The following is a 27,393-nucleotide window of genomic DNA, read 5'->3' as shown; positions in this document are numbered from 1 at the left end:
GATCCGTGTCCCGAGCGCTTTTCATCTAAAAAAAAATGGTGTCCCGACTGTGACTTAACAACTCGATTGCGCAGAATGACAGTGAATCGCGAGACCGGTGAACGAGTTACGTGTTCGCTGGTGTAGAGGGAAACGAACTTCTTGAGAATAAGTGAGATACAAATCCCGGTCAGGTAGGAGGTTAGAAAACCTCGAATCTGAACGGATCAGTCCTTTCGTGTATACCATATATCGTTACAGAATAATGAAGCTCCACTGAGTACGTGAATATGTAACCAAAAGGGATGGTATATCGCGCCTGTTTATATATGTAATCGTGTGCGAAAGAGACAAGGGGGGAGGGAAATATAACACCCCGAGAAGACGTGCATCGGAAGACTAATACGGCGTAGAAAGAACGAGAGTGCGCGTCAGTAGATTTTACCCTGACCTCGGTCAGGCAAACATGGTTTAATTTAACCGAGTCCCGTGCAAACTCACAGTTCAATCTATCTTTGTCCAGTGGCACGTCGACGTTCAAATCTTCGCTACGCTCGCGATTTAACCTCACTCTTCCGTGGAAGGACGGAAGAACACGTCGCTTTTCGGGTACGTACAAGTGCATATTTCACTAGTGGGTCGCATTCTAAATACTGCATCATCGATAATGGAATTTTCGGTTACCATCGGTTTGCACGCAAGGTGACACACGTTTTCGTCGAATGTTTAGAATTCTTTGCTATTGAAATCAGTCATCGTGCGCCCATGAATGTTCATTCGGTATAGGCTGTTTTTGAAAACCAATATGTGCACGTATATATCTATGCGTGCGGATTTAATTACCGCTACTGTGCCATTATGAATTGACGAGGAGCAATTATTTAATTCGATTCAATGACGTTGGCATTGAAAAAGCACCGAGGTTGGAACACGTCAGCGATGCGGTTTTTTTTTAAAGAAATTTTTTGTACATATGACATTTGCGTTTGCAAGTTATTAGTTTGAGAAAAGAGATACACCGCATGTATTTTCTGAAACGATGGTACCAAAAGAGTTTCATTTTTATTTGCTACAACAGCTAATGAATGATATATTCAATACGCGTTAGTTTAACAAGATAATCGGAAGTTTATTTTTTTTGCGGGAATAACATTCCTTATCTCTCATTTGAATACTATTTTTGCTTGAAATGCGAAGCAATATATTAAAAACGTGACTCACATACAATACGCACAGCAAAAGTATGATTGGCTAATATTCTTAAAGAAATGACTGTATCAGCATATGTTAAAAAGTTCTTTTTCATTTTATGATCGAAGTATGCTATATTAATTAAATTTTTTTACATATATTAACATCACGAATATTGCATAGTGACAACAGTTAAATGCTGCCAAACTTCTACACATATATAGTAAACATTCGATATTCTATTGTTTAACATATTGAACCTATTTGAATAATGAATTGAAAGGAAAAAAGAAGTGAACTATATTCGATCGAATATTCAATGCACAGACAGAAATAATCGCAGTCATCAGCTACAGGAAGCGTACTGTATCGTGATTTATATAATCGGGGTCTCGTATGGAAATTAGCAAATGTAAGCGGGCTACAGGAATCGCCGTGTTTTCATTTTTAACATTGTAGCCACGTGTCGCAGCGTCACTATGTTACCGACTCGAATGGTCGAATTCAGAATTCTGACGGACAAAAACCTGTTGCGAAAACTGTTGAAAAGCCCACGATAAACTAAGAGAAATCGAATCGGTCCAGCTAACAAAAGCAGTCAGATTTATCGTAAATTTCGTGGCAAAGTTGCTTGAGAAAGTCCACGGTGAGAAAAGTGGTGCATGCAGGGAAAGCGATATTTGCAAAAAGTATGAACGTCTCGCCCGGAGTCTGAATGCAAATGAGTCAATCCCCTCGCGCGCCGTTTCCGTCGTCGCGTCGTGTCGAAATAGGGAGGTTCCTGGCTCGGATGGAATTCAAAAACGAAGGATTCACAGCGCCAAAGGCGAGGTAACAACGAGAAATACAAGGAGGAATCGAAAGGGGAAAATACACTTCCTTGTTATTCCCTCACATCTCTTTACCCTTTGGGGGATAGTAATGGTCCAGGGCGAAGGAGAACTATACGCGAAGGGCTGAAGGGTCAGTGGAGCGTACGATGTGTAGCATTCTGGCGGAAAGCCCTTCTTCTTGGCTCCGTCTGTGAAGTTGAGTACTGGCCGGAGGCGTCGCCACCGTTCTTTGTATGCAATCTATATTTTCGGTTCTCGATTTATTATTCTCCACTGATTTTATAAATTAATCTTTTACAGTAGATGGCGTTTGTGAAGAGCGCTACGCTCTTATTTTACCTAACGAAAACGTTGCTATCTTTTTTTCTTTTCTACGCATCCCTACATACATACTTTTCGCATTTAATATCTTTGCATACATTGTTCTTCTTCTTAACTAAAACTCGTTACTCTTCTCTGCATCTTCATTAATCCTTTCTTCCCCCTATTAGTCGCCTCTTACGACAAGCAGAGGATACTGTGGGTGTATTCTGATCCCCACCGCACAGGGATAAATCTATCTTCTCGTTGGCTAACTTGAAAACTCCCTCGAATGTTATTCATCGCTATAATGAAGGCGATTGTGCTTGGAATTTAATGCGTAGAAATTACATCTATTAGACGTGCATGTTTGATCAACGGACCGAGGGTAGTGGGCAGAACGTACGTTTCTTATTGTTACTATCGCGAGCACTCTCTGCTACTTTTTATTTAGATATTGTTACACTTTATTAGGATAAAATTGATCGCGAAACGCTGTACCTGTTTGCGAACCATTGTTTCGAATTTCGCTCCCTTTTTTTTCGAGATAATCGTTACTTACCGATAGAAGAATGGCGCGCCAATTAAGCTCTGTATCTCGAGTAACGGACAGTTGCAACGAATTTTAACGATAATAATAGTCCGATGAACGAGGACTTTTTCAATGCTGCGTTTTTTTCGCTACTAAAAAAAAAACGAAGGTACCTGGAAACAGAAAGACCGTTGAAGAGCGCTTCACAGAAACGATTAACGATTCTGGCTCAACGACCTGTGGCGCCGTGCATTGTTGCTCGAAATTACCGACCGCCAATTGGAAAGTCCATTCCTAACTGACAATTGTTCCATTTGCTTTAAACCATTAGTGTTCGCCAGTTATCTTGTTGGCAATACACTACAATGAACGCCGACGTCGTAACTGGCCGATGTAAATCTCGGCAGCGACAGCATTTTCCCTCCTTTTCTCTGTAGTATTCATTCGCAATTTATACACATTGAACGCCATGCGGCAACTAAGACGATTACCCTGTGACTCATTTAATCGTTGAATGTACAGTACATACCATTCAATGTTTACAATTCACCGTTTAATCGAACAAGGAAATGTTGTGCGACTTTACGATACGGATACGTATATCCCGTGCATACAGCCTCTCTGGCACGAATGCAAGATGACTCTGAAGTAGGTTACCGAACTCGCAAGTTATCAAACTTTATTCGAATTTAAACGTCGAACGTTCCGTTCGAAGACAGGGAAATCTCGTATTTGCAGATATAGAGAAGTTTCTTTTCCGAATTAAGGCGTGTTCCTTTGGCGGTGACGTGTTTCAAGAACACTCGCGAAGGCAAACTTACTTTCATATATGAACTGTATGTGAAATGGAGAGAATACAAGTATCGATCGGCCAGACCGCTTGAATTAGAATCCGAGCTATGGGCTTGCACACAATATTCCGTATGATCGTCCATGGCTAACATTATTACATTTTTTGATACGATTAAAGTGACGTGGCATCGACTAAAAAATGGTAACATTTCATAGATTAAACATGATGGTTCAACAATATGAAACAACATTTGAATGAACATTTCAGACGCAAATGGTGTTGATTATTACGGATTCTATGATGCGCATGTTGTTTCACTTTTAATGCAACTTTGCACAATTTTATGCTTGTGCGATATTCCTTGGCAAACGAGACGTCAATAGCGACCAAGTGCATCGCAAGGCCATGGTCATCATGAGCGACTATTTCTAAGATAGACGTGCTATTGATTAGAATAGTGACTTTAATCCTCTCACTACGAATGTTATCGTGATGCGTCTGTAATAATAAAGATTCGAGTTGAGACAGAGCAATGTGGTAACATATGTACAATTGCACGAGTAAAATGGAACTTGGCCACAAAAGCAATATGCTCGGTGCAATTTGTTGCATAATACCATATATGTAATTATATATGCAATTTTAGTAAACAACACCATCAAAATAGAACCGAATATATTACAAACATACTATTTAAGCTTACTATTTTCTGTTACATAATTCTAAATATTTCTCTATTATATATAACACTCTCTGTCCCCCTCTCAATTTTATGCATATCAAACTTGTGTTCCGAGCACCTAATTCTCATTATTCTCTTTTATTGCAGATATCGCGCGTTTGTCAAGATGCTAGGGCTACTTTTACTAGTAGCCATTCTTAGCTCATCAACGTTCGCCTACAACGGCGAGTTGGTGGAGCAAGAATGTCCTGTAGACTGCCACTGTCATTATTTCCGTGTCAACTGGGTGATCGACTGTTCTGAAAGCAATTTAACCAGCATCCCATATGACGAGCTTAGCCACAACGTCTACGTTCTGGATATGAATGGTAACAACGTCCAGCAGATCGGTCCGTTTCCACATGCGATCAAGCTGAGACGGCTTCAAATGGCGCATAATCGATTGACCGAGCTCAAGCGCGAATCCTTCGCCGGATTAACTTACCTACTGGAGGCGGATTTTTCGTCGAACGAGATCACGCATGTGGATCCCGAGGCGTTCAGGTTAGAAGATCCTCTAAAAAACGATAATAAATAATCTGTAGTAATAATACTCTGCATAACTTTGAACTAATTTCCTAATTAATCGTATGAATGATATTTATAAAATATTAAAAAAATAATTCTTCAACAGGGACAGTCCAGGTCTGATTACGCTGGAGCTTCAGCACAACCCATTGGAGGAAATGAAGGGTCACTTTCTAAATTGTCGCACCCTGCTCTACCTCGACCTGAACTCGTGCGGTATCCGCCGTCTGAACACGCAATTCTTCCACAACACCACGAATCTGAACAAGCTCGACCTGTCTCACAATCCACTGGAACGCATCGAGCCAGGCCCCTTCGATCACCTTACCAATCTCGAGTACCTCAAGTTGAACGATTGCAACCTGACCCACGTGTCCCCGGAGGCGTTCGCCCATCTGGAGAATCTACGAGAACTAGAGATGGCTGGAAACGATCTACGTACACTGAGCTGGACGAGCGTATTAGCGCCTCTGACTCGCTTGGAATACCTGAACATCCGAAATACTGGCATCACTAATTTGCCCGGTGATGCTTTCGCAAAGAATTTATATCTCAGACAGTTGGTCCTCGCTGATAACGAGTTGTGGCATTTGGATGTTGCAAACACGTTGGGCCACAATCTGCACAGCCTTCAGTCGTTGGACTTGTCTAATTGTAATCTGCAAGATCGCCTGTCGGAAGAAGCCTTTAAAAACTCCAGCAAACTGCGCGTATTGAACTTGAGCGGTAACCCGATGTTCGCCAGCGATCTGTCGGTCGTGTTGCGCCACTTACCAAAGCTTCACAAGCTATCGTTGAGTAATTGTAGCTTGCGGCGACTGCCAAATACGTTCCACGTGTTCGAGCACCTGGAGGAGCTGGACATTTCGCACAATCCTTTAACAGATGCATTCGTTAGTTTATTGGAGCCATTGAAGTTGTTAAAGTATCTAGATATGTCATACTGCGACCTTGGCTACGTTGGAAACATGACATTTGCTCGCATGACGTCTCTGCAAAGATTAATCCTGTCTGGAAACAAGTTGCACACACTGGAAGAAGGATTGTTCGCCAATCTGACGCGTCTCGAGAGTCTGGAATTGAAAAACTGTGACTTGAAGACGCCTCTCGATCCAAAGGTATTCGGTGACCACGACAGCACCAACATCGTCGAGCTCAAGCTCAGTGAAAACCCTCTGAAAGTACCGGAGGATGGTCCCTTACTTCCAACGCAATTGTCCAATCTTGAGATGCTTGACCTGGTTAACTGCAATCTGATGCACCTTAACGAAAACCTCTTCTCTACGGTTAAGAACTTGACCCAATTAAATCTGTCCAAGAACAGAATCTCTGGCACGCATAATCTGGCTGGCCTGAAGAAGCTGCAACTGCTGGAGCATCTGGACCTGAGCAACAACTATCTGAACACGATCAACCCGCGCGTATTTAGAACGAATCCGCGTCTGTTGTCGGTCAATTTGCTTGGTAATCCATTCTTGTGCAACTGCTCCATCGCCGATATGTGGGACTGGGCCGTGCGGGTGAAAAATGACCCGCACGTGTTGGTCGGCAGTCAGCCGGCGAATTTCGAAACGGGCGCGGCGAAACTTAGGAAGAGTCTGTCCTGTACGTATGACGAAGACACGTTCCGCAAGATCTTGGAGCAGGGCACTGGCGACCAGCGTCGCCTTAGAAAGGGTGACATGAGCCCCACCCGTACATGGGCGAAATACGTCCGCGAGTCGAATTGCGGTCGTAGTTCATGATACATGGGGAGCAAGTTTCAACATCCGATACTGAACGTCTATTACGACAAAACACGCAAACAGAGGACCGAACTGTAACGTGTTTTGTAACGTCTAAGCCCGCACACACAAAACAGACACTTACAGAGACACATGCATACACAGACATAAGCACACATACCGTATAATTATCCGAATGACAATGTGCTCAGCGGTAATTTATCAAGATTCTACCCCGTAAGTAAACCAAGAAATGTCCCCTTCTATGGTATAATAACATTATTTTTGTAGGTGTTGTATAAGTAGAGTTAAGATGTGTTGTACGCGTGTGCCAGACGTCAGGATGTTGAAATATTTTTTACGCAAATCCCCTCGTTATTCAAACGAAATCTGTAACTCTACTTCGTACGGGCATCATCTTTGCGGCATCGCGACGGGGACGCGGTGATCGATCATTCTTATGCGTGGAGCGGTGATCGTTTTCGACAAACTACCCTCCTCCGCTCAAGAGTAACACATCTTTATACGCGGAGACCACGGGCCATCACGAATCTGGCTGGAGGATGGTGCAATCTGTCTAGCGTCGATTCGAATGATTAATGTAACGTAGGGTGCTAGGAAAAAAAAATGTTCATCGATCGTCGGAACAACGGAAGGTCCAGGAGTTATCAATCACTCCTCTTTGGGTTTCCTTTGTGTTTCGTCGACGTTTTCTTCGCGCTGATGCGGGAATTAATGGTCGAAAACTAGTTTAAGCCCCTCCGTTGTTCCGACGACAATGGCGCCGTGTTTTTAATTAATCTCCCGTCGACGACTAAATCAACTCTTATTTTCCTTTTCTGGCGAGAACTCGTGAATAACAACAATTCAACTGAACCGATGACTGCAGACTAAAATAACCAATTGAACAAACAGAGAAATAGATGGTTACACGATGAACTCTCTACCAATAATAGAAATTTTCCGAATCCACGACAAATTCACGAAATTCTCGGAAGAAATTGAATCGCACTAGCCTCGCATAAGCCCGTCGTGATTACCAGTTATGAAGCTCTTGCATGCTCGTATATATATATTCACTTATATCTGTTATTTTCGGGTTATTATGTACGAGCCTGTATTATATACATGTTTATGGATATCGCCAGGTATATAATTAAAAAGAGAAACACTTAATTATTCATATTATTGACGCACAACAGGTTCAGAGTGGGGCAGATGTAGATCATACTTGATACCAGATTGATTCAAGCAATCAACCCCACGAAACATTAATTCTACTTACAATAATTTTGGAATATGTCGTTCTTGGTTTAATTTACTTTATCGTTTCCAGCCATTTCGTGTGTTAAATAATTTCATTACTTCCATTTCGTTCCACTGTTTCAATTGAAGATTAATTCTCCTAAAAATAACTCTATACAATTATTAAGTTCATGCCATAATTTTGCGAGTAATATACTTTTGCACCTGTTGTTAGTTTCCGTTTATAGATACATGCCAAAAAATGTTTGTCGCCTTTTTCTCTGCAGCATGTCATCATAACGAAACGAACTTTACCTCTTCCATTTTTAAACAGTAAGTGGTATCTGGCGATGTCCATGTACAAATAAGAGGTACCCTTATGGTACATTAGTTTTCACTCTCGAGCTATCCCAACCTTAAGGTCGGACAGTGATAATTTGATTTTCGTTTCTATACCAAAGGTTTTGTGAAACGTATCTAATACGATTTTCGTAAAAAGTCTATGCGTGTATTTGGTCCATAGCAGGACGGGTATGTGAACCGGATTTCCAGTGTCCGCTGTCGCTTAAAGCAGACACGAGTAAAATCAGTTGTTGATACGATTTCACTATGTTCACGAAATGTATAAGACTGTATTTAATAAAAGAGTCATTTTTCTTGGTATATTAGGGTTGTTAGTTTTTCTAATTCATAATTTAATTCATGGAACAATATTATAAAGTACCGTTTTGATAAATCCATTCGGTTTCACCAGCTTTCCTTGATACAATTTTATTATCGATTTTGAAAAATAAATTGTATTAAATAGTCCTGATTCTCGGCGTTCAAAGGCATTTTATAGTTGATCGATGGTTAAATAATTACATGTTCTAATAGTAAGAAACTGCAGCCAGTAATGAATTGATAGCTCCAGGTCAGCGTCAGCGAGTTCCGTCGATTATACGCATCTGTAATTGCACCTATTTGTAGACTTTCCTGGGAACAAGCGATAATTAGGTAATCTAAAAATAGTTAACGCGTAGATAATAAATTTCAAAGAGGAAGTGCAAGATTTCACGTTAGCTTCCAGATGCGTCTACGATGTTACTAAATTAATTTCATTGCATCGCGCCTTATCCATTCGATCGATCGATATTTGCCACACCATTTCCAAACCGCAAAGGTATTTATACAGATGTTTACGCGCGTTCAGCAAGGAAACACGAGACGTGAAATTATGTTATTTATAATTAGTGGCAGGACATGGTTATCGATCGATAATAATAAAATTAATTAATAAAATTTAAAACGTTAACTTTAACATACAAACTCATGTCAAATACTTGAAAAGACACCATTTACGAGATACAGGAATATAGCGAGAAATAACGAGGAGCGGTTGATTTCAAACAATTGTGGAATCTTAACCAGGAAAGAATTTCATCGAGTTATGACACTCCACAAAATAGGCGGCAGTTATTGAAAATAAACGGTGTGACACACATTGGACGATAGACAGATCGTATACACGAACAACGAAGTGAATAAGTGAATCGTCCTAGGCTCGCAGTTCCGATCGTTACGTGTATACGAAGCTTTATCACGGTTGCGCGAGAACCGACCGGAACTATCGCGCAAAATCATGCCACGAGCTCGATATTTCTTAAAACAGACTGATTTCGCTAAGAAAAAAAGTCAATCTTACGAGACAAGCTTAAAATACTCTTATTCTGCGAAAAGTAGTACTTTACGCGATTGCGCGCGCGAGTCAACGAGATGCATACTTCAAGCCATTCTCGCCAGTGTATTTTCATTCGTAATTCGTAATCGAGAATCACGACGATGTCTGACGACATTTTTCACCGCGTTGAACCGTTCGAACGTGTACGAAACGGTCGGGAACGAATTCCACTGGCAAGCGTCGGTATAGAAGTTCGGATGGCGTGTTACGTAATATCTCGTTACGGGGCGTGCACACGCTCGCGTATTTCTGGACGTACAGTCGTAGATGCATTCGTGGGTATGGACGAGAACGGTCTTATGAGTGTGGGAGCGGATTCATTGGAATACACGTGATCGAGCCTCAAGTGCGCTTCTACGTCTGTACGTAGTCGGTGCACGGTTATCGGTACCGGTTAGTTGTCTAGCGAGCTATACGTATAGAGCTGCTGCCCGTCCAATTATTTGAACGCCGTGCACGCTCCCGTGCGACTACAGCTCTAACGCGCTGCGATCGGTTGTTCGCTACCGACGTTCGACGAGCGAGGTTTGTCAACGGTTCACGACGCCCGTGTAGCATCGCACCAGTGCCGTAATTCCGTCGAGCCTGTCGATAGACCAGCAGAGTGCAACGATGTTGAATTTGTTCGAGCCGCTCCTCGACATCCCAACGGCTTACTACGGGGCGCTGCTGTGCGTTGGGTTCTGCGTCTACTACCTTTTGGAAGTTGTAAAAGTGAGTTAAGTCCCGATAGTCGGCGATCTCGTTCCTCTCACGTTCGAGGACTGATTACAGATTAATAATTAACGATTAACTATGAAGATTTACGATTACTTATTGGCAGTTACAAATTGTGAATTACTCAGAGAAACGATCCAACGGAGAAATAAGAGCGATGAATCATTGAGGAATTGATTGATTGATTGGTACTGCGCCGTGCTCTCTATCTTGACAATTTTATTGCGAACCACCGGCAGTGGACTTCGTGGAAAAATGATAAAATGATGAGAAGATACATCGCACGTTGGCCTTAGTTTGATGGACGATGTAGATACCTTTCTAAAGCCGCGGTTGATATCACGTTCGCGCGTTGTTTCCGAGATAGGTGAACGAAAATCGTTGAACAAGTTCCCACGAGGCGGTATCCTTTGAATTGATTTCAAATTTGATATTGCGCTACGCGTGACGGTAGTTACCGTTTATCTGCAGACTTTTAACCTTCATTAAGTTCAATCAGCGGTGCATTTAGTTCAGAGTCACGCGTGTACGTCGCCTGCCTTCATTCTATTAAAGATGCCGTTCGGGAAGATAATAAGCTTCGCCTGCGCCGACCTGAAACGTTAAATTCGTCATTAGATGAACGGAGGCTATTGACACTTCCACGCAGAAGTGAATCATATACTCGAAACGTATCCGTGACTCGTGATTCGGCAGAATGGTTCAACCCCAGAATCATACCTGACTAATGTCTATATCGATAGCCCCAACGTGCGTCAGCATCGATTTTATCTGACGATCATTACCTGATTATCAATCCGTCTTTCACGTTTCAACCTGTTCAATTTCTCGCGTAGACAATCTATCAAAAAGACAATTACAGATGAAATAAAATAATTTAAAAAATTGCAATATCGTTAAAGCATATCTTAAATGTACTGACAAAAGTTAAGACAATAATGACAATTGAAAAAAAAATAGGATCACGTATTAAAGTAATAACACTAAACCTTGTCGAGGATACCTGACCGTGTCTGATAACTGTCGATCTTGAGCTTAAGTTTCGGAACTCGAGATACTATTCGTCTTAGCATTTTTATAATCGCGTACGTGTTCGCCTGATGTATTATCAGGATTTCCGCGATACGAATAGTTCGAACTCTCGCACGACCCTTCGTAGTTCGTACGAGAGAGCCATGAGGAGATGTACGATTTATTAATTTGACCTTAAAACTCCGAGGCACTTGCCCCGGACGAATTGTCCGCGCGTTAGTGTGCGCGTGCACAGCACACAAATACCGGCACAGGTGACATCGCATTCGCTAAATAACCGTATCAATATAAAATAATGCAGCGTTAAGTAAACGATCTTAGTAAATTTTGTACAAACGATGCGGTTAATGTTTATCGATGCGAAGAAATGACACAAATGCATAAAAAGAAATGTCTACTTTCATCAAAGCAGCGAGAAAACAAATATATACATATATATTTATATGTGTACGCATAAATGGCAATGTAGGATCGGTAGAAATGTTTTACTTCTGAAACAAACCTTAAAACTAAGCAATGACATTTTTTTTTCCTATTGCCTTCGTTGAGCGGCATAGAATAGAACGGTTTAAAACCAATTACAGAGCCACTGCGTGGCGATTGTGTATATTGAGCTCTTTGCAAACATCTATAACAAACGTCTGTCATTTTTTCCCTGAGATTGATAATAATAAACTTGGATTTTTATGCTTTTTATTTAAATAACATTTTGCAACGAGTAGTTAAGAGGTGTCAAATACGTCGCACTGAAAGGTTATAGCAGCAGTTAAGTATAGTGTGATGTAACTTCTCGTCGCGTAATATCTAATAAATAATGTAAAGCAAACGACATGAAATTCAGATAGGATATAAAATTGTTCGTGACTATAGTAACAATAAATTGCAGGTATTGCTATAGGATATTTTACTGTTATATATATTGACGATTTTTATTTGAAAAAAAAACCTGTATGAAATATGCTTTTGCTATGATCCAAAAACTTATTCACGTGGAGTGCTTTGTTCTTTTCGCTATAAAAAATCAAGGTATACGCTGCGTCAGTATCTCGGATGAAGTATGCAGACTATTTGGTTACAGTATTCGGTTACAAAATATGAGTATTAAAGGATACTACATAAGCATTCTCACAAAAAGTGTTTTATGAACGTATTTCGGATTATATGAGATATAATTTTTTTCTGAACTTCGACGTGCAATGATTCTTAATCAATTTTGCATTAACCATTTCCAACAAGAAACTAAACAAATATGTGTACATACGTATGATGGATCTATCACATTAACAGATGAGAATAGTATATTTCTCAGACAATAAGATCGCGTACTAATATCTCTGTTGCTATTGCGATAGATCTATACGTTAGACGCTCTTGACAATTAATCCAATTACTTAGCGCATCGTAAAGATGATATTTCATGCTCGAACATGTTTATTGAGTTCCTAGCTAAAGTATCCTAGTGTCCTACAATTAGTATCAAATAATCTATTCAAAGAATATTCAGTTTCACGAATGTCCACAATTCTTTCTCTAAACGTCGAGTTTCCCACAATCGTTAAAAATCATCAAGAAAAAATATGGTCGATACTTTCCCGTGCAGGCTAATCGTGGACACTTTCAATTCCTCCAGTGACCATAAATCATCTTCAATCTCCTACAGCTGTTCGACTCTAATGCCCGTCGTTCATTGCTACAAATGAATCGATGAAAAAAAACTGTGACAACCCTTCTAAATAACTTCCAGACGCCGATGCTGGTTTGCGCGAACGGACCATTCCGACTGTTTCTAGAAGAGCACGTGCCCTTGGTGAGGAATAAATTCTGGCCAACGCTATGGTGCTTCGAATCGAGGGCGCAGACCATTATAGCGAGTATCCTCAGGTCGCGAATATTGCCACCAATTCACTATCGCAGGTTGGTAAGTTTGTTTTCTATACTATCGTTACATTTTTACTTACACAAATACGTATTTATTACAGTAACAACAGTCTGAAATAAAATCATTCAGCGTACGATTCCTCGACCCTTTTCGCGTTTTACTTATTACACGTTTAACGACCTGGCGCGGTACTTATTTAATTTACTTGAATTAAGCTTGCGACGGTCTCAGGCTATTTTAATTCACCCGGTATCGAGTAATTTGCCTTAAAAATCTGTACACCTGTTCTGTTTTTTACGTAGCTGCTCTGTCATTTACTTAAACACGGTAATTACCCCGGGAATTACGGAGCCTTTTAACGATTCGTATCTTTGAAACGTTATCTTTTTCTCGTTACGAAATTTTCTGCAACACGACGGAAGCAAAGATTAACGAGCAACTCGTCTCGGGTTGCGCGATTACAAGCTAATTACCATCCCCGTTTACTTGGCGATCTAATTAATCAATCGTCACGCAGAGAGATCCTGGCGTTGTCGGACGGGGGTGAAGTGGCTCTGGATTGGGCGGAGGAAGGATGTTCCGTTACCTCGCCCATTGTAATTATTTTACCCGGGCTCACCGGTGCCAGCCAAGCGGAATACATCAAGTGCCTTGTCTCAGCCGCGAAAAAAGTTGGGATACGATGCGTGATCTTCAACAACAGAGGATTGGGAGGCGTGGAACTGAAGGTATCGCGACAACGCTAATTTAAAGCTGACTCACTCTTGTTTTCCTTCAATTTTTGGTATCAAGGTTCGATTACAATGTGCGAGACGCTCATTTGTTAATACCTTTTGACAAATCGACGCATACGTATGCAGCAATAGGTACTAAATGTTAATGGAAAGTTTCCAAGATCTTTAACCCTTTGAGTGCTAAGCAATCTGAACTTGAAGACCCTATTAACAGTATTGATCTCTGATAATTATCATATTTATTGATGTAAATTGGGTAGACTAGATAATGATTATCTGTAACGCTTATATAATGCTTATTCTGTCACGGATGCTTTCGCAAAACCGAAATTTTTTAAATACATCATTAATATATACATAATTGTTATGCTAGTACAAACGTCATGTGGCATTTGAGGTAATTTAAAGCTTTTCATAAATACATAAGTACCCATACCACTATGACATTCCATTGAACATGCGCGCAGCATTAAATGTTCTTCAAATTTTTGTCAATAAAATATTTATGAATGAGAATAAAGCCAGAAAGATTCCAGAACATTTTTATCACCTTCGCTCGTATTGATTCATGTTCTTATCTGTTGTAACATTCACGTATCAATTTTTTGTTCTTTTTTTATTGTCTCGTATAATTGTAAAGCGCATTTGTCCGTTTATGAATTAATTCAGATTATGATTGTGCATTCGTCTTGAAAATTGTTTAATGTACTTGCACAGTTTAATAATTTCCAGGGATTTATCGTACAAGTATAAGTAGAAACTAATTCGAGTAATTGTGTGATTGCAGACTCCACGAATGTACTGCGCTGCAAACAGCGATGATTTATCGGAGGTTATCGAGCACGTAAAAAAACTTCATCCCCACGTGCCGCTTGGGGCAACAGGAATCTCGATGGGAGGGTAACGAGGTTTTTTTTTCTTTATTTTTTTGTTTTTTTTGTTAATAAAAACAACCTAAATCACATAAGTCGTTTGCTTATCCGTGATTCGAGGTTCAATATAATCTGGTAGAATTAAATAAAAATTAAGATATCTGTGCATAAATTTGCATATTGGCAGTATCATATCGTTACTAATAACATTATACAGTCAATACACAGAGAATAAAGAGATAGCTCCTTCGGCTGGAACTAATTTACATTTGTATGAAAACGATTTTAACAATAGTAAAACATGATAGAAAAATGCAACAATGTACGACATTGTTATAAAATAATATTTCTTATTGTTCCTATCGTTCGTTGCAGATTAATTCTGGGTAATTATTTAGCGCAACAAGGAGTAATGGCAAGAGGTAAGCTGAAAGGATGCTTCTTGATCTCCGTGCCGTGGAACGTGTTCGCCGCGACGAAGAACACGGAAGAGAATTATTTTAATTTGATGATGAATAAATATTTGGCCTCCAATCTTCGCAGCAACGTTCAACGCCTACACTATTCTTCGGAAACAGGAATGTTTGACGTCGACATTGATACTCTTCTTAAAGTAAGCGTACGCGCTTTTTGTTTTTCTTTGCCATTAAGCGATTAAAAATTGCATAAACGATTACCAAAAATTGTCAGTTTAAAAGAAGCAAATATATCTGAGTAACATATATTCATTCTCGGATATATCATATTTGACTCGCATATGTGCATAAAGATAGCAATTGAACAAGTTCACGATGATAAATATATATTTTCGTTAAATTCATTTAATCTTCTATTTTTAGAAATATACAAGTCGATTTATTGCACATAAAAAGTACGACATAAATCGAAGAATAATCTATATCTATTAAGAAAAACGGATACACTTGTCTGCTTAACTGTTAACTGTGTTTTTTTTCATTTCATTAGAGTCAAACGGTGAGAGAATTCGATTCGCATTTCACGGTGAAAAATTTTGGTTATAAAGACGTGGAGGAATACTATTCGAATGCAACTATACATGACAAATTGCACTTGATTGACGTGCCATTATTGTGTCTCAGCGCTGCAGACGATCCATTTCAACCAGTTCAAGGTAACTTATTATTATCTTAACCCATTCATAATCACGTTAATTCTACAAGCAATGCCCTAAACCGTAACAGTAAGAAAAACCGAGACTGTCTCTTTACTTCCTATACATATAATTGTGTACATAGAAAACTTAGCGTTTTTAATATTAATCGTCATTTACTGCAATTCATATATAATAACAATTATGCTAATGCAATTTTGTACTTTTTATCGAACGTTTAGCTATACCACTGAAGGAAATATCGGAAACTAAAAACGTGGCGGTTGTGGTAACATCGCGCGGTGGTCATATTGGTTTCTTAGAAGGAATGTGGCCGGTAAAAGAGGAACAGTACATGGGTAAACTGTTCTCACAATTTTTTGCCGCGTTGTTCACTACTGGCTTAGATTACCAAATGTTATGACAAAGTTAGCGGGCTAAACATGTCGGAAACATTCACAAATATCGATACCAAAAAAAATATATTTCGCCTATGTTCGGTCATTGTCCGTAAATATCTATTACGTGCCATGATTCAATCATATTCAGGGTATTGCACATGTGATGTTAATAATGTTAAGGATTATTCCATTAACACTGCTTTTTTTTTGTATCAAGTAAAGAAAATTTCATCGGCGACACACGAAGTATTTGCTGCTGACGTAATAACGTAGCTGGAATTTTTTTACGCCCGCACGCGTAAACTATTTAGGCATATTAAATGCACCACATTGGTTTTTATGTTTATAATGATAGCAACGTTGTATTTATTTTTATTATATTATTTACTACATTATACTTTAAGTGTTTTATCACAATTTTTGTAATACACATTTTATATCAAAATACGAGATAAGAAAACGTTTAGTTTTCTATTTTTTGCTTGTATTCGCTCGAACTTTGCTTCTAATTAGTAAGCAATTTAAAACGTGTAAAATGATAATAGTTCCGTGGAACGCAAATCTATTATTAATTAATCACGATTAGCGCAAAATTGTGATAAAGAAAAGTTCCTCCAATAATGAACAGTATCGAAATAGTACAAACATTCGTTACGTTCTAATAGGTACTATTTCATAAAATTAATGTTAAAATTTAATGAAATAGATATAGAAAAGTCGGCGATTCCCTCTATAATTACACATTATTAGAAAATCGGAAGCAGAATTAAGCATGTTGTTAAATTTTATATATAGTTTCTGTGTTAGAGACAACGCGAGCAAGAATTGTAAAGAGAATTATCTCATAATAGTTTTCCAATTCTTTTCTACTGTTAAAGGTATGTATGTGGCAAAATTCCAATAATATACCTTAATAATAAAATGTATTCTTGTTATTTAGTATTTAATAAAAATACATATATTAATTGTATAATTGTTATTATCAATTATTATGTTAATTGCAATTATCTCTCAACCGAAGAAAACGATCTCGTGTAGGAAGATTTGTCGCTTAAGATTCAAACGTTAATAGATTGCATGAACTTTTTATTTGACACGATAAAAATTGTTGTTATAAAATAACTTGCTAAAAAGCATTCTAGATTATTCCGTAACTGTATTTTTGCAATACGTACAACAATAGTGTAAAAATTTTTCTCACATTATAGCATAATTTTTGTTGAATGTATCAAAACAATCCTGTCCAATATTACTGGTAGGAGAGATGCAACTTTTCCAGAATCTTTTTTTTTCATTCTAATGTACTACACGCATGCTAATCATACGCGCATTAGACGCGCGTACGTGTGTTCAATATGAACATAACAGCGATCAAAGGAGGATAAAATGCGAAGGACTTGACTCGTGGACAGAATTGTGTTAAAATATTTACGCGTAGTATAAAATATATAAAATGTTAATATCCTCGATATATGTTATAATTTGAATTCCAAGTTCAATGATTTGACAATAAATGCTAAAATATCTGTACTCTCTTCGATCTGAAATCAAAAAGAAAAACATTCTTATCGTAATAATGGTAACTGTAAAATCATCCCATAAGCAATACGACTATTTTTGCCTTGTCGATCGATTTTCTTCCACTTGTTTTATGTCGAATAACTCGACATACATTCGATACTAACCACTTTCATAGTCGGTTTCCCGCCGCCATGTCCAGCTTTAGTTTCTATTTTAATTAGTAGGGGATTTGTTTGCTGCGGCAATTTTCCAAGCGTGTGCTGCAAAGTCGCGATTAGCTTCAGACTGTGTAATGGTACTACTCGATCGTCGTGATCAGCAGTTAGCAATAATGTTGCTGGGTACTGTCCATTTTCCGGAACTCTTACGTTATGTAACGGAGAGTATTTCATGAGATTTTCAAAATGTTTCGGATCATCCGAACTACCGTAATCAGATACCCAAGCAACGCCGATAGTAAACTTATGGAATCGTAACATATCCATTACTCTGTATAACAAAAGACATACACATGGATATTACGTCATGAAATTTCAAAATACTGTATCAGAACAATTGTCCAAAACTTGAGTAAAAATGTACAATGCGTACAAACGTATAATGCACACATTTAATTCGCAATCCGAATAACAAGATACGTACAGTGCAAAATTGTAAAACGAACGAAACAAAATATCATGTTTTTATAATGCAGTCATTATCATTAGAAGCTACGAACGATCAAGGGATTTAATTGCATGACGTATCATCGCTTTTTTATTCCTATCATTTTTTAAACGATTGCGAGCCGCATCTTGTGTGCGAGAGAAGTTTTAAATCAGTCCGTTGAGAGCAACCGTAGAGCATATGCTTACCTCATAATACCTACTAAACGAGTGAAGCACTAAACGCAATTCTTTTCCTGTGAAAGAGGATCAATTCATACGATAATCGAACTCATTCGAAGTTGCATACGATTATCACTGGTGTTTAAAAAAAAAAGAATACAGTGAACATTTATAGAACAAGTAAATCGTGTTATATAATTAAGTGGTATAGATGCCTTTTTGCATCGCCGACTAAATCCTCTCCTTCATTTTCTAAAGTGGAACTATTTTAAAAAATGTGTACATATCGCTTTAACTTACCCAACTTGAGCAATTGCAGCACCAAAAAGATCGGGTCTTTGATTTAGACACGCGGCAACTAACAAACCTCCATTACTGGCACCTAAAATACTAAGCTTCGAAGATGTTGTATAACCCTTTTCAATCAAATACTCGGCAGCACCTTGAAAATCATCGAATACATTCTGTTTGTTAAAGAATCGTCCACCGTTATGCCACTTTTCTCCATACTCGCTAAAACAAATTGGGAAAACTGTTATGCAGGAGACATGTTGAACCGTGTACGTCTATGTCCTCTTAACTTACCCGCCACCACGAATATTCGCCACAGCTAGTACCCCATTTAAATGCTGAACAAAAACCAGCTTTGTCACGCCAAATGTTGGTTGAATGCTTACATTAAAGCCTCCGTAACCGTACAATAAAGCCGGCATAGAGCCGTCCAAAACTGCATCCTGAATCAAACGATTATCATTGTACATCGTTCAATGCGAACGTAATAAATCCTACATAAATACCTACGTGTTTCATTACTATAAACATTGGAATCTTTGTACCATCTTTGCTTGTATAAAATATTTGACTAGTCTTATACAAACTCGGATCAAAGTTTTTCACTTTAATCTCTCGTAACACCTATAAATACAATTGCATATTTAGCACACGTAAAACATCGTTTGCATTGCTACTCACGACAGAGATAATACTAGCCTGGGGTTCTTCGTCATTCTTTAGATCAACTCTGTATATAATACCCGGAATCAAAAATGATTTAAATTGATAGAATATTTCAGAATACTTCTTTTGTCCCGCAAAATTAACTATCGTACCAACATCTAGTGGAAATGTTCGAAGTTTCTCACCAGTTGTTAGACTATGTAATTGTAAAATATTCTGAAAAAATTTGTTGGATTATTAATGCCCACTTCTGCTTTTACTTTCGGGTATACTGAGAATAACTTATCTCGTGTTTACCTTAACATCTTCAATATAGCAAGCTACGAATTTATCACCATCGACCGCACATGCCCAATCTAAGACGTTATCAGAATGTTCTGGTAAAAGATCAACCCACTTATCCTCTTTATAGTCCAATAAATCTATGGCAATTAATTTGTAGTTCGGCGCATTTTTGTTTGTTCGAAAAATAGCTTTGGTGCCATCATTTGTTACATACTAATTAAAAAAGAAACAATGATAAGTACTAAAGGAGAATATTGGAATTAAAACAAGAACTATTTATACTATGTGCCACTAACTTCATAATCAGCTTCAAGTTTATCAACTACTTGAGTTAACTGTAACTTTTCAACTATTTTCATCTCTGGTTTTAATTCCGTAAAGTAAACTAAGTTATCTCTACAATCTTTCACAGGTGTGACAATTAGCCATTTCCCGCAATCAGAAACTTGTGCTCCTCTAATAACATGAAAACAGACAATAAATGAATTAGATCGTACTCGGTCACATAAAAATGTATAAAATATTTGACACATAATCGCAAACATCTATATTAGGTTGCAACATACAAAATGTAAATATTCAGCGTATTGCTTAAATCACTTAGAAACATATTTCACTTGCTTCAATTTTTCCAATAAAAATTAAAAAATAAATCGCTTTCCATCAAGCGATAGTCATTTTATGTGTTACAATCCAATAAGATCGTTCAACTTCACTAAAACACATACATAATTATGTCACTCACATCCTCCATAAAGGTTCTTCAGGAAATTCAACTACAACAACATCTTCCGACTGGGGTGTACCGACAACATGATAGCAGAGTTTTTGATCTCTATTACCTTCCGTTTCTGAACCATCGGTTTTACCCTTCTGTTCAGGATAGCAACCGTAAAAGATTCCACGATTGTCGTGAGTCCACGTTATTGGTGAGAACTTAACTTTTTCCAAGATTTCTGGATACTTTTCACCTTTGAAGCATAGAATTAATGATTGGATATAAAAAATTTGTCCATAAGCAAATATTGCGCATTGTACCTGTTTCCGTATTCATGAAATGAATTGTACACCAATCAGATCCACTACTGGACAAACCATACGCATATATACTACCATCTTCGCTAAATTTACTGCTACTAATTGCGATGGTACCATCTTCGGATAAAGTGTTCGGGTCTAAAAATACTTTCGGCTCGCTGTCCAATGTATCTTGTACATATAGGACGCTAAAAACATTTATGCGTGACAATAACAAGTACAAATTAATGTTTCAGACATTGTTACCTTTGATTTTGTAAGCCGGTATTCTTGTAGAAATAATACTTATTCCCATATCTAGCGGGACACGAATATTTTGGAAAATCCCACAGTTGCTTTAATCGATCATGAATATCTTGGCGTGTCTTGCACGATGATAAATATGGTTTGGTGATAGCATTTTGCGCTTCAACGAATGCCTTAGTCTTTTCAGAATCAGGATCCTCTAACCATCTATACGGATCTTTTACCTAACAAAAATATCTAATAAAACTCTGTGCTTCATACCGTTTCCAATTCATATTGTGAACTGCACTTTGTACATTTGACTAATGAATAAAAATGTATGTTCATATCGATGCATCGATTTATTGAAATGAAATATTTTTATCATTGTCGGAAAAAAGAATTACTGTCACTTATGGATACATTTATACGGTTATCAATCTCGTTTAAATCTATTTTCTAATTCTAACCTCAACACCATGGTAATTATCGACAACGGTTTCATCTCGATACGCTTCGGGATATTGTAACTTTTCCATTATTTTTTGATTCTCCGTTCGCTCTTGTATCTTAGGGTGTTGCACCTGGATTTCCCCCAAAACGGTGTGATTAAATTTACGACAGTCTTATATTAATAAACAATCGTTTTACTGAAAAAAAGAGCTCACTTTCACGGTCGAAAAAGGCAATGTGCGAATAAATTGCTTATGCTTGCTAACTGCGAAACCGAGCAAATTCTTGCAAGCGCTTGTTCGAATTTTACCCGTGTACACTTTCGTTATCGTATTTGCAATTAAAGACATAACCATAATACACATATTTTTTTGTTATGTACGATACGGAGCAAATCCTTTCTTTACAATTCGATATGATAAAGTTTATATTTCACTGATATCGCATGCTATACATAGGAATAAAGCGCCTTCCTTAGCAAGACTTGTTCATAGTAGATTTTTAATAATATTCTCCATAGATTGTACAAAGTAAAATAGCGGCAAATTTTGTGCTGAATTTATTACATACCAGGGTTTGCATCAACAGATCAGTGGCAGAAATACAAAAATCAATCTGCAAACAGATGTGTCGGCAGATCTGCAGTAAAAAACGCAGCAGATTCGTTAATAAATAATGATGCATGTCAGCGATTCAAATATTGCTAAAAAAAATACAGGAAAACGCGAAATAATTCGTTCTTTATTTAATTGTTTCGTTTCGATAGTAAATTTGTTACTTTATATAATTATTTTCTAAACTGTTGATACAATCTTCCACGGTGTGACGATAATTAGCCATTTCCCGCAATTGGAAACTTGTGCTCTTTTAATAATGTGAAAACAGACTACGAATGCATTAGATTGTACTCAATCACAATAAGAATGTGTAAAAGAGTCAACATACAATCATGTATTATTTATTATTGTATCCTTTTACTTACATTATGTATACCTAATTTTATGTTATGGAATCAGAATACTTGTAATTTGCATGTATGTACGTCAACAGTTCATCAGTGAAAAATAGTGATTTGTAAATAAGCTTCAATAGCTTTCCCAGCTGTTTTTTAAAGAAAGTTTCATTTTTACATATGAGTTGATGTATCATTGTATATTGTTCACATTATAAACAAGATTACATGTATCTATTTTTTTATGTCTATGATTAGTAAACTGCGCAGAAAGCGTTAAATGTTAACAATGGACGTATAATTGTCTTATGAGCCGCATCAGTTCGTTTAGCTTTGTGGTAAATTGGTATACTTAAATGTTACAAATGATAATTACGCGTGATAACGTTTATGATATTCATTTTCTTTAAAAATTTCAAATCTTATTTCGTTCTTCGCGGAGTCATAAAATAAAAATATCGATACGACTTTTTTATGAGCGTCATCCATCTTGACCAGTAAAAACTAAATCGTAATCAATTTTTATTTAATTGCAAAATCTAAGTATTTCGTGAAATTGGATAAAAATTATATGTGAGTTGACATAAACAAGATTTTGAAGTTCTGCGTAGATGGTTGTACCGAGAAGTCCAGACATTTATATCGTTATTTGTGTAATTAGAAAATGATTTATCAATACCATAGTTGTAAAATCAATATCAATATCAGCACGCATGACACGGAAGAGTAAAGGGTATATTTGTATTCTTATCAACTGGCCTTAATTACCCCCTCTTGTAGCATATAATATGTTAAGCCACATGTAATCGGTATGTCATCGATATTGTGAAAATGCAGTATCGCGTTATTATTAAAAACATGTTTAAGGAATCGGAAAGAACTGTTAATTTTTATTTGCATAAATTTAGTTTATCACGCTACGTCGCACAATTTGTGCTATTTATACTAAATTGTGAAAAAACCGTAATACTAGCTTCATATAATCCTTGTATACAAGTTTAGTCATTATTTTCCTAAACATGGCGCATTAAATGTCGATAATGTGAAAGTTTAATTCTAATCTACGTTTTCCGCTTTCTTAATACTTATTAATTAATTCTATTTTAAGTATTCATTTATAAACGGCAGCTACTTTGCATAAACTTAAAAGAATAATGTACATATCTAAAAATAAATAATGCAATGGGAAGATTTTATTTTGGAATACAGAGAATGCTATTTTAACAGCATTCAGTTAAGTTAAAAAGTTGCGAGAAAATAATAATCAAAGGACACGCACAGCAATATATATTTACGAGACCGATAGATCGCGGGAGGGCAGACAGATCACGAAGAGTAGGCACAAAGTTGCGTGCGCTGATATCACGTGGGTCAGTTGTACTTTATGCTGCGAACTTTGATAACCTCTTGCGTGGTGTCGACAGACCCCCTCCTACTTTCTCCGACCACACCGAGCTCATATAACATCAAAATCGACCAGTGAACTATTCATTGTGAACCGGAGAGTGCATCGGTGAATTTTGACTCAGGCTCGTAGCTGCGAACAGTGGAATCTCGAGTGTCTCGAACGTTGACTAACGAAAACTTCAACGATCCTTGGGAACCTGATCTATCCATCGACGGAAAGAGGTCGTTCACAACTACGTGCGATATCGTTTGCCGCGGGTAATTTGAATGTTTATTTCCAATCTGTCAGCACACGGAGGAATGCAAAAAGACTGTCGAGACTGTTTAGGTCTCCGATACCGTATCAACTCCCTGGGTCAGACGTGGAAGTGGTTGCATCAAACGATCGCCCTTCACAATTACCTGATCTCGATAACAGCCAGCCAGTCTGACTTCTCGAAACATTCTTGTCATTAAGAGTGCTATCTGCAGATAAAACCATTAACTACTGTCAAGGCTGAGCAATTTCTGTGCACATACACAGGTATTAAAAAGCATCGAGAATTCGATAGTCGAACCTGTATAATTATAGTAGTCAAAGACTGATTTCACGAGCGAGCATCAGGTCGTTTCCAGGGAGTAACGGTTTCAATAACGATATCGACACGCGGATCTGTTGTTTGATTCACTGCCATACAAAAGAGAGGAAGAGTGCGTGCATGTAAATAAAAGAAGAGAAGAAAAGGGAGAGAGAGAGAGAGAGAGAGGGAGGGAGAGAATTCAAGTTGTACGTGCATCACGATAAAATGTCCCTGATCAATCGATTTTTGAATGTTACCAAACGAGGAGTTCCGTGCAACAATTTGAATTATGTGTCTAAATACTCGACGAGTTGCAACGAAAGGCAAAACGATCCTAACAATTCGATTAGGAAGTCAGTATTCATATCGCAATCCACAGATGTGTTCACAAATCTAGCGTTAGAGGATTGGCTCTATAAGAACTACGATTTCACGGATCACCATTTACTACTTCTATGGCGTAACGATCCGTGTATAGTGATTGGACGGCATCAAAACCCGTGGATCGAGCACAATACTCAAGTAGCTGAGAAACGTGGTATAGTGCTCGCCCGTCGGAACAGCGGCGGCGGCACCGTCTACCATGACAACGGTAATTTAAATTTATCCTTCTTCACGCCGCGGGAACGGTATAATCGAAAATACAATCTGGAGATCATTACTAGAGCCCTGTACCGTGAATGGGGTTTAAAGGCGGACATTAACAAGCGCGAGGACATCGTTGTCGAAGAGAAGTACAAAGTATCCTTTCATGTAATGTATCAAAATAGCACCTGTACGTCTATTAAATATAGGGTGTTCCAAAATTACATGCTCAATGATCACGTGCATGACTGCTAAATTTAAAAGGAAACGATATAAAACAGAGTTATTTATTCTTGGTCTTATCTCCGCTTTTGATAGCGTAAATAGAATGTTGCAGCGGAAATTATCGCATTTATGTATGCTTGGAATTTTGTGATACAAGGATTGTATGAAAACAAACTATCATTACTGAAAGTCATACAAACGGAGAGGTAAAGAGGGGGTGGAGGAGACGGGAACGTAATAACAAATATTTAAAAAATTTCTTTTTTACAAAATTATATACTCCCTCTCACCCTCTCTCTTTCCCTCCCTGAGAAATAAATTGGAACAACCTAGTTAGTTAAAAGCGAAACATTACGCTTTGCGGAGATTGTTACCAATGTTTCCTTAACTATTTCAAAACGCAGATATCTGGTACCGCAGCAAAATTAGGACGGCCTAACGCATATCATCACTGCACGCTGTTGGTCGACGTAAACAAAACGGCTTTGAGTTTAGCCCTCGAGAGAACGCAGGTAATCTTTTTATCCGATCATTATCACAATTTTCTGTACAAAGTCCATCGCATCTAAGAACATTCTGTTCGGATGATATCTCAATATATTATTCACCACTATTATATAATAATATTTCCGATATTACCTTGCAGAATAATATAGAAACAAATGCTACGACATCCATGCGTTCACCGATTAAAAATTTGATCGACGTGAACCGTCACATTCGAATGGACAAACTAATTACCGCGGTAGGCTGGGAATATCTCCGTACGAAAGCTCTCGTTCTGGAAGATGGCGGGCAGGACCTCATTCAACGTCAAAAAGGATTTCAATACATTAATCCTACCGAGGAATGGTTCCCAGGTAAACGGATATTGAACGGAAATTATATAATTGTTAACTGACACAGATTTAATTTTGAACATTTCTCAGGTCTGAACAAACTGATAAGCGAGTTTAGTTCCTGGGAGTGGAATTACGGTAAAACGCCGAAATTCACGGTGACACGCGTTCTAGATGTACCCGGCCAAGATAACAAAGTTCATAGATTCAATTTGACGCTGGAAATCCAAAATGGTATCATTGAAGAAATCAAAATGAGACTGCCCGTCGGTTTGGTGACCAACGATTTTAGCCAGGACGCGAGCGTGATCACTAATTTACGTGGCACGAGATACGATCACGAAGTAATGGAAAATATAATAGCCGCCATAGGCTGTAAAACGGTTACGCTAAGTACCAGCGAAAACGTAAATAAGAATAATATGATTGCTACGCAATGATTAAACCCATCAAACAATCACAATGATTGTAGTTAAATTTTTGTTATGTTCGGAATTCAAATCGAGTTGTTGTATAATAAATCACGAAAGTAGCTCATATCCTATCTAGTGTTGTTCAAAGATTAATCGCTTCTGTTTGCGTGTAACATAAATAACGAATATCCACTTCTGATTATGTATGTAGTGATTTTATATCTTTACATTACGACCATGTATGTATATGTTTTATAACTTGTTGCTGTTAATAAACACTTTTACTAAATATATACACGTATATATTAAGTAATAATTGTTTATCACCAACTTACTGAATTTATTAAATCGAATGTCGTGACATCCAAATGCTAAAATAGAAACACAAGTATGTAAGAAATATGATTTTATCATTTTCAATGTCAATTATTCAGTATAGGTTCATTTAAAATATTCATTAGCGTTATTGTTGTTTCTTCCAACCAGTTCTATTATCTTACGCTGAAAAAATAAACCTAACCTTATAGAAGAAATTGACTGTTTTTATAAACTAAATGTAAGTGCAAGCGCCGACGTTCCTCCCTCCAGCAAGCTAAGTTTGATATTAAAGTTTGTGTAAACAAAATTGCCCTTTATATACCAAACATGAGTAGTAGCCGTTAACCAATCAGATCGCTCGCAGCATCGACACGGGGTGGCTATTGTTCATTTCAACTCTAATTGGTTAACGCTTTTCAAGCGAAAGATCTGATTGGTTAACGGCTGGGCCTACGTTTGGGTATATAAGGACATGG

At 37.9% G+C, this 27,393-nt stretch overlaps 5 protein-coding genes across 7 annotated transcripts; 4 read left to right on the top strand and 1 right to left on the bottom strand.

The window, feature by feature from the left end:
* Positions 1–322: 322 nt before the first annotated feature.
* On the top strand, positions 323–8,509 carry LOC143426460 (uncharacterized). Its single transcript, XM_076899935.1, has 3 exons — positions 323–588; positions 4,458–4,853; positions 4,984–8,509. Exons 2-3 carry the CDS (start codon positions 4,477–4,479, stop codon positions 6,620–6,622), a joined length of 2,016 nt encoding a protein of 671 aa, XP_076756050.1. The 5' UTR covers positions 323–588; positions 4,458–4,476; the 3' UTR covers positions 6,623–8,509.
* Positions 8,510–10,119: 1,610 nt separating this feature from the next.
* On the top strand, positions 10,120–16,591 carry Hydr1 (abhydrolase domain containing Hydr1). Its single transcript, XM_076899698.1, has 7 exons — positions 10,120–10,280; positions 13,060–13,229; positions 13,712–13,922; positions 14,716–14,828; positions 15,176–15,413; positions 15,767–15,932; positions 16,154–16,591. Exons 1-7 carry the CDS (start codon positions 10,179–10,181, stop codon positions 16,333–16,335), a joined length of 1,182 nt encoding a protein of 393 aa, XP_076755813.1. The 5' UTR covers positions 10,120–10,178; the 3' UTR covers positions 16,336–16,591.
* A 790-nt stretch (positions 16,592–17,381) lies between these two features.
* LOC143426319 (prolyl endopeptidase) lies at positions 17,382–24,067 on the bottom strand. Of its 2 annotated transcripts, none has more exons than XM_076899694.1 (13): positions 23,866–24,067; positions 21,636–21,749; positions 21,187–21,410; positions 20,941–21,128; positions 20,648–20,873; positions 20,199–20,358; positions 19,915–20,115; positions 19,651–19,833; positions 19,462–19,575; positions 19,246–19,394; positions 18,961–19,173; positions 17,998–18,322; positions 17,382–17,853 (listed from the first exon to the last, which is right to left on the bottom strand). In XM_076899694.1, exons 2-13 carry the CDS (start codon positions 21,702–21,704, stop codon positions 17,788–17,790), a joined length of 2,118 nt encoding a protein of 705 aa, XP_076755809.1. In that variant the 5' UTR covers positions 21,705–21,749; positions 23,866–24,067; the 3' UTR covers positions 17,382–17,787. The 2 variants fall into 2 exon arrangements, with proteins under 2 accessions (XP_076755809.1, XP_076755808.1); XM_076899693.1 differs by lacking the exon at positions 23,866–24,067 and adding an exon at positions 21,834–22,096.
* A 57-nt stretch (positions 24,068–24,124) lies between these two features.
* Positions 24,125–24,433, top strand: LOC143426322 (uncharacterized). Its single transcript, XM_076899699.1, has one exon. It carries the CDS (start codon positions 24,245–24,247, stop codon positions 24,431–24,433), a length of 189 nt encoding a protein of 62 aa, XP_076755814.1. The 5' UTR covers positions 24,125–24,244.
* An 85-nt stretch (positions 24,434–24,518) lies between these two features.
* On the top strand, positions 24,519–26,892 carry Lipt1 (Lipoyltransferase 1). 2 transcript variants are annotated; one of them, XM_076899695.1, is made up of 4 exons: positions 24,519–25,290; positions 25,752–25,859; positions 25,994–26,207; positions 26,277–26,892. In XM_076899695.1, the coding sequence occupies exons 1-4, from the start codon at positions 24,763–24,765 to the stop codon at positions 26,624–26,626; spliced, it is 1,200 nt and encodes a 399-aa protein (XP_076755810.1). In that variant the 5' UTR covers positions 24,519–24,762; the 3' UTR covers positions 26,627–26,892. The 2 variants fall into 2 exon arrangements, with proteins under 2 accessions (XP_076755810.1, XP_076755812.1); XM_076899697.1 differs by having other exon boundaries at positions 24,527–25,278.
* The last annotated feature ends 501 nt before the right edge of the window (positions 26,893–27,393 follow it).

The sequence above is a fragment of the Xylocopa sonorina genome, chromosome 8 (assembly GCF_050948175.1).
Source record: "Xylocopa sonorina isolate GNS202 chromosome 8, iyXylSono1_principal, whole genome shotgun sequence".
NCBI classification, from domain to species: Eukaryota; Metazoa; Arthropoda; class Insecta; order Hymenoptera; family Apidae; genus Xylocopa; species Xylocopa sonorina.
The sequence above is the reverse complement of the archived record's forward strand: the minus strand, read 5'-3'. Positions and strand labels throughout refer to the sequence as shown.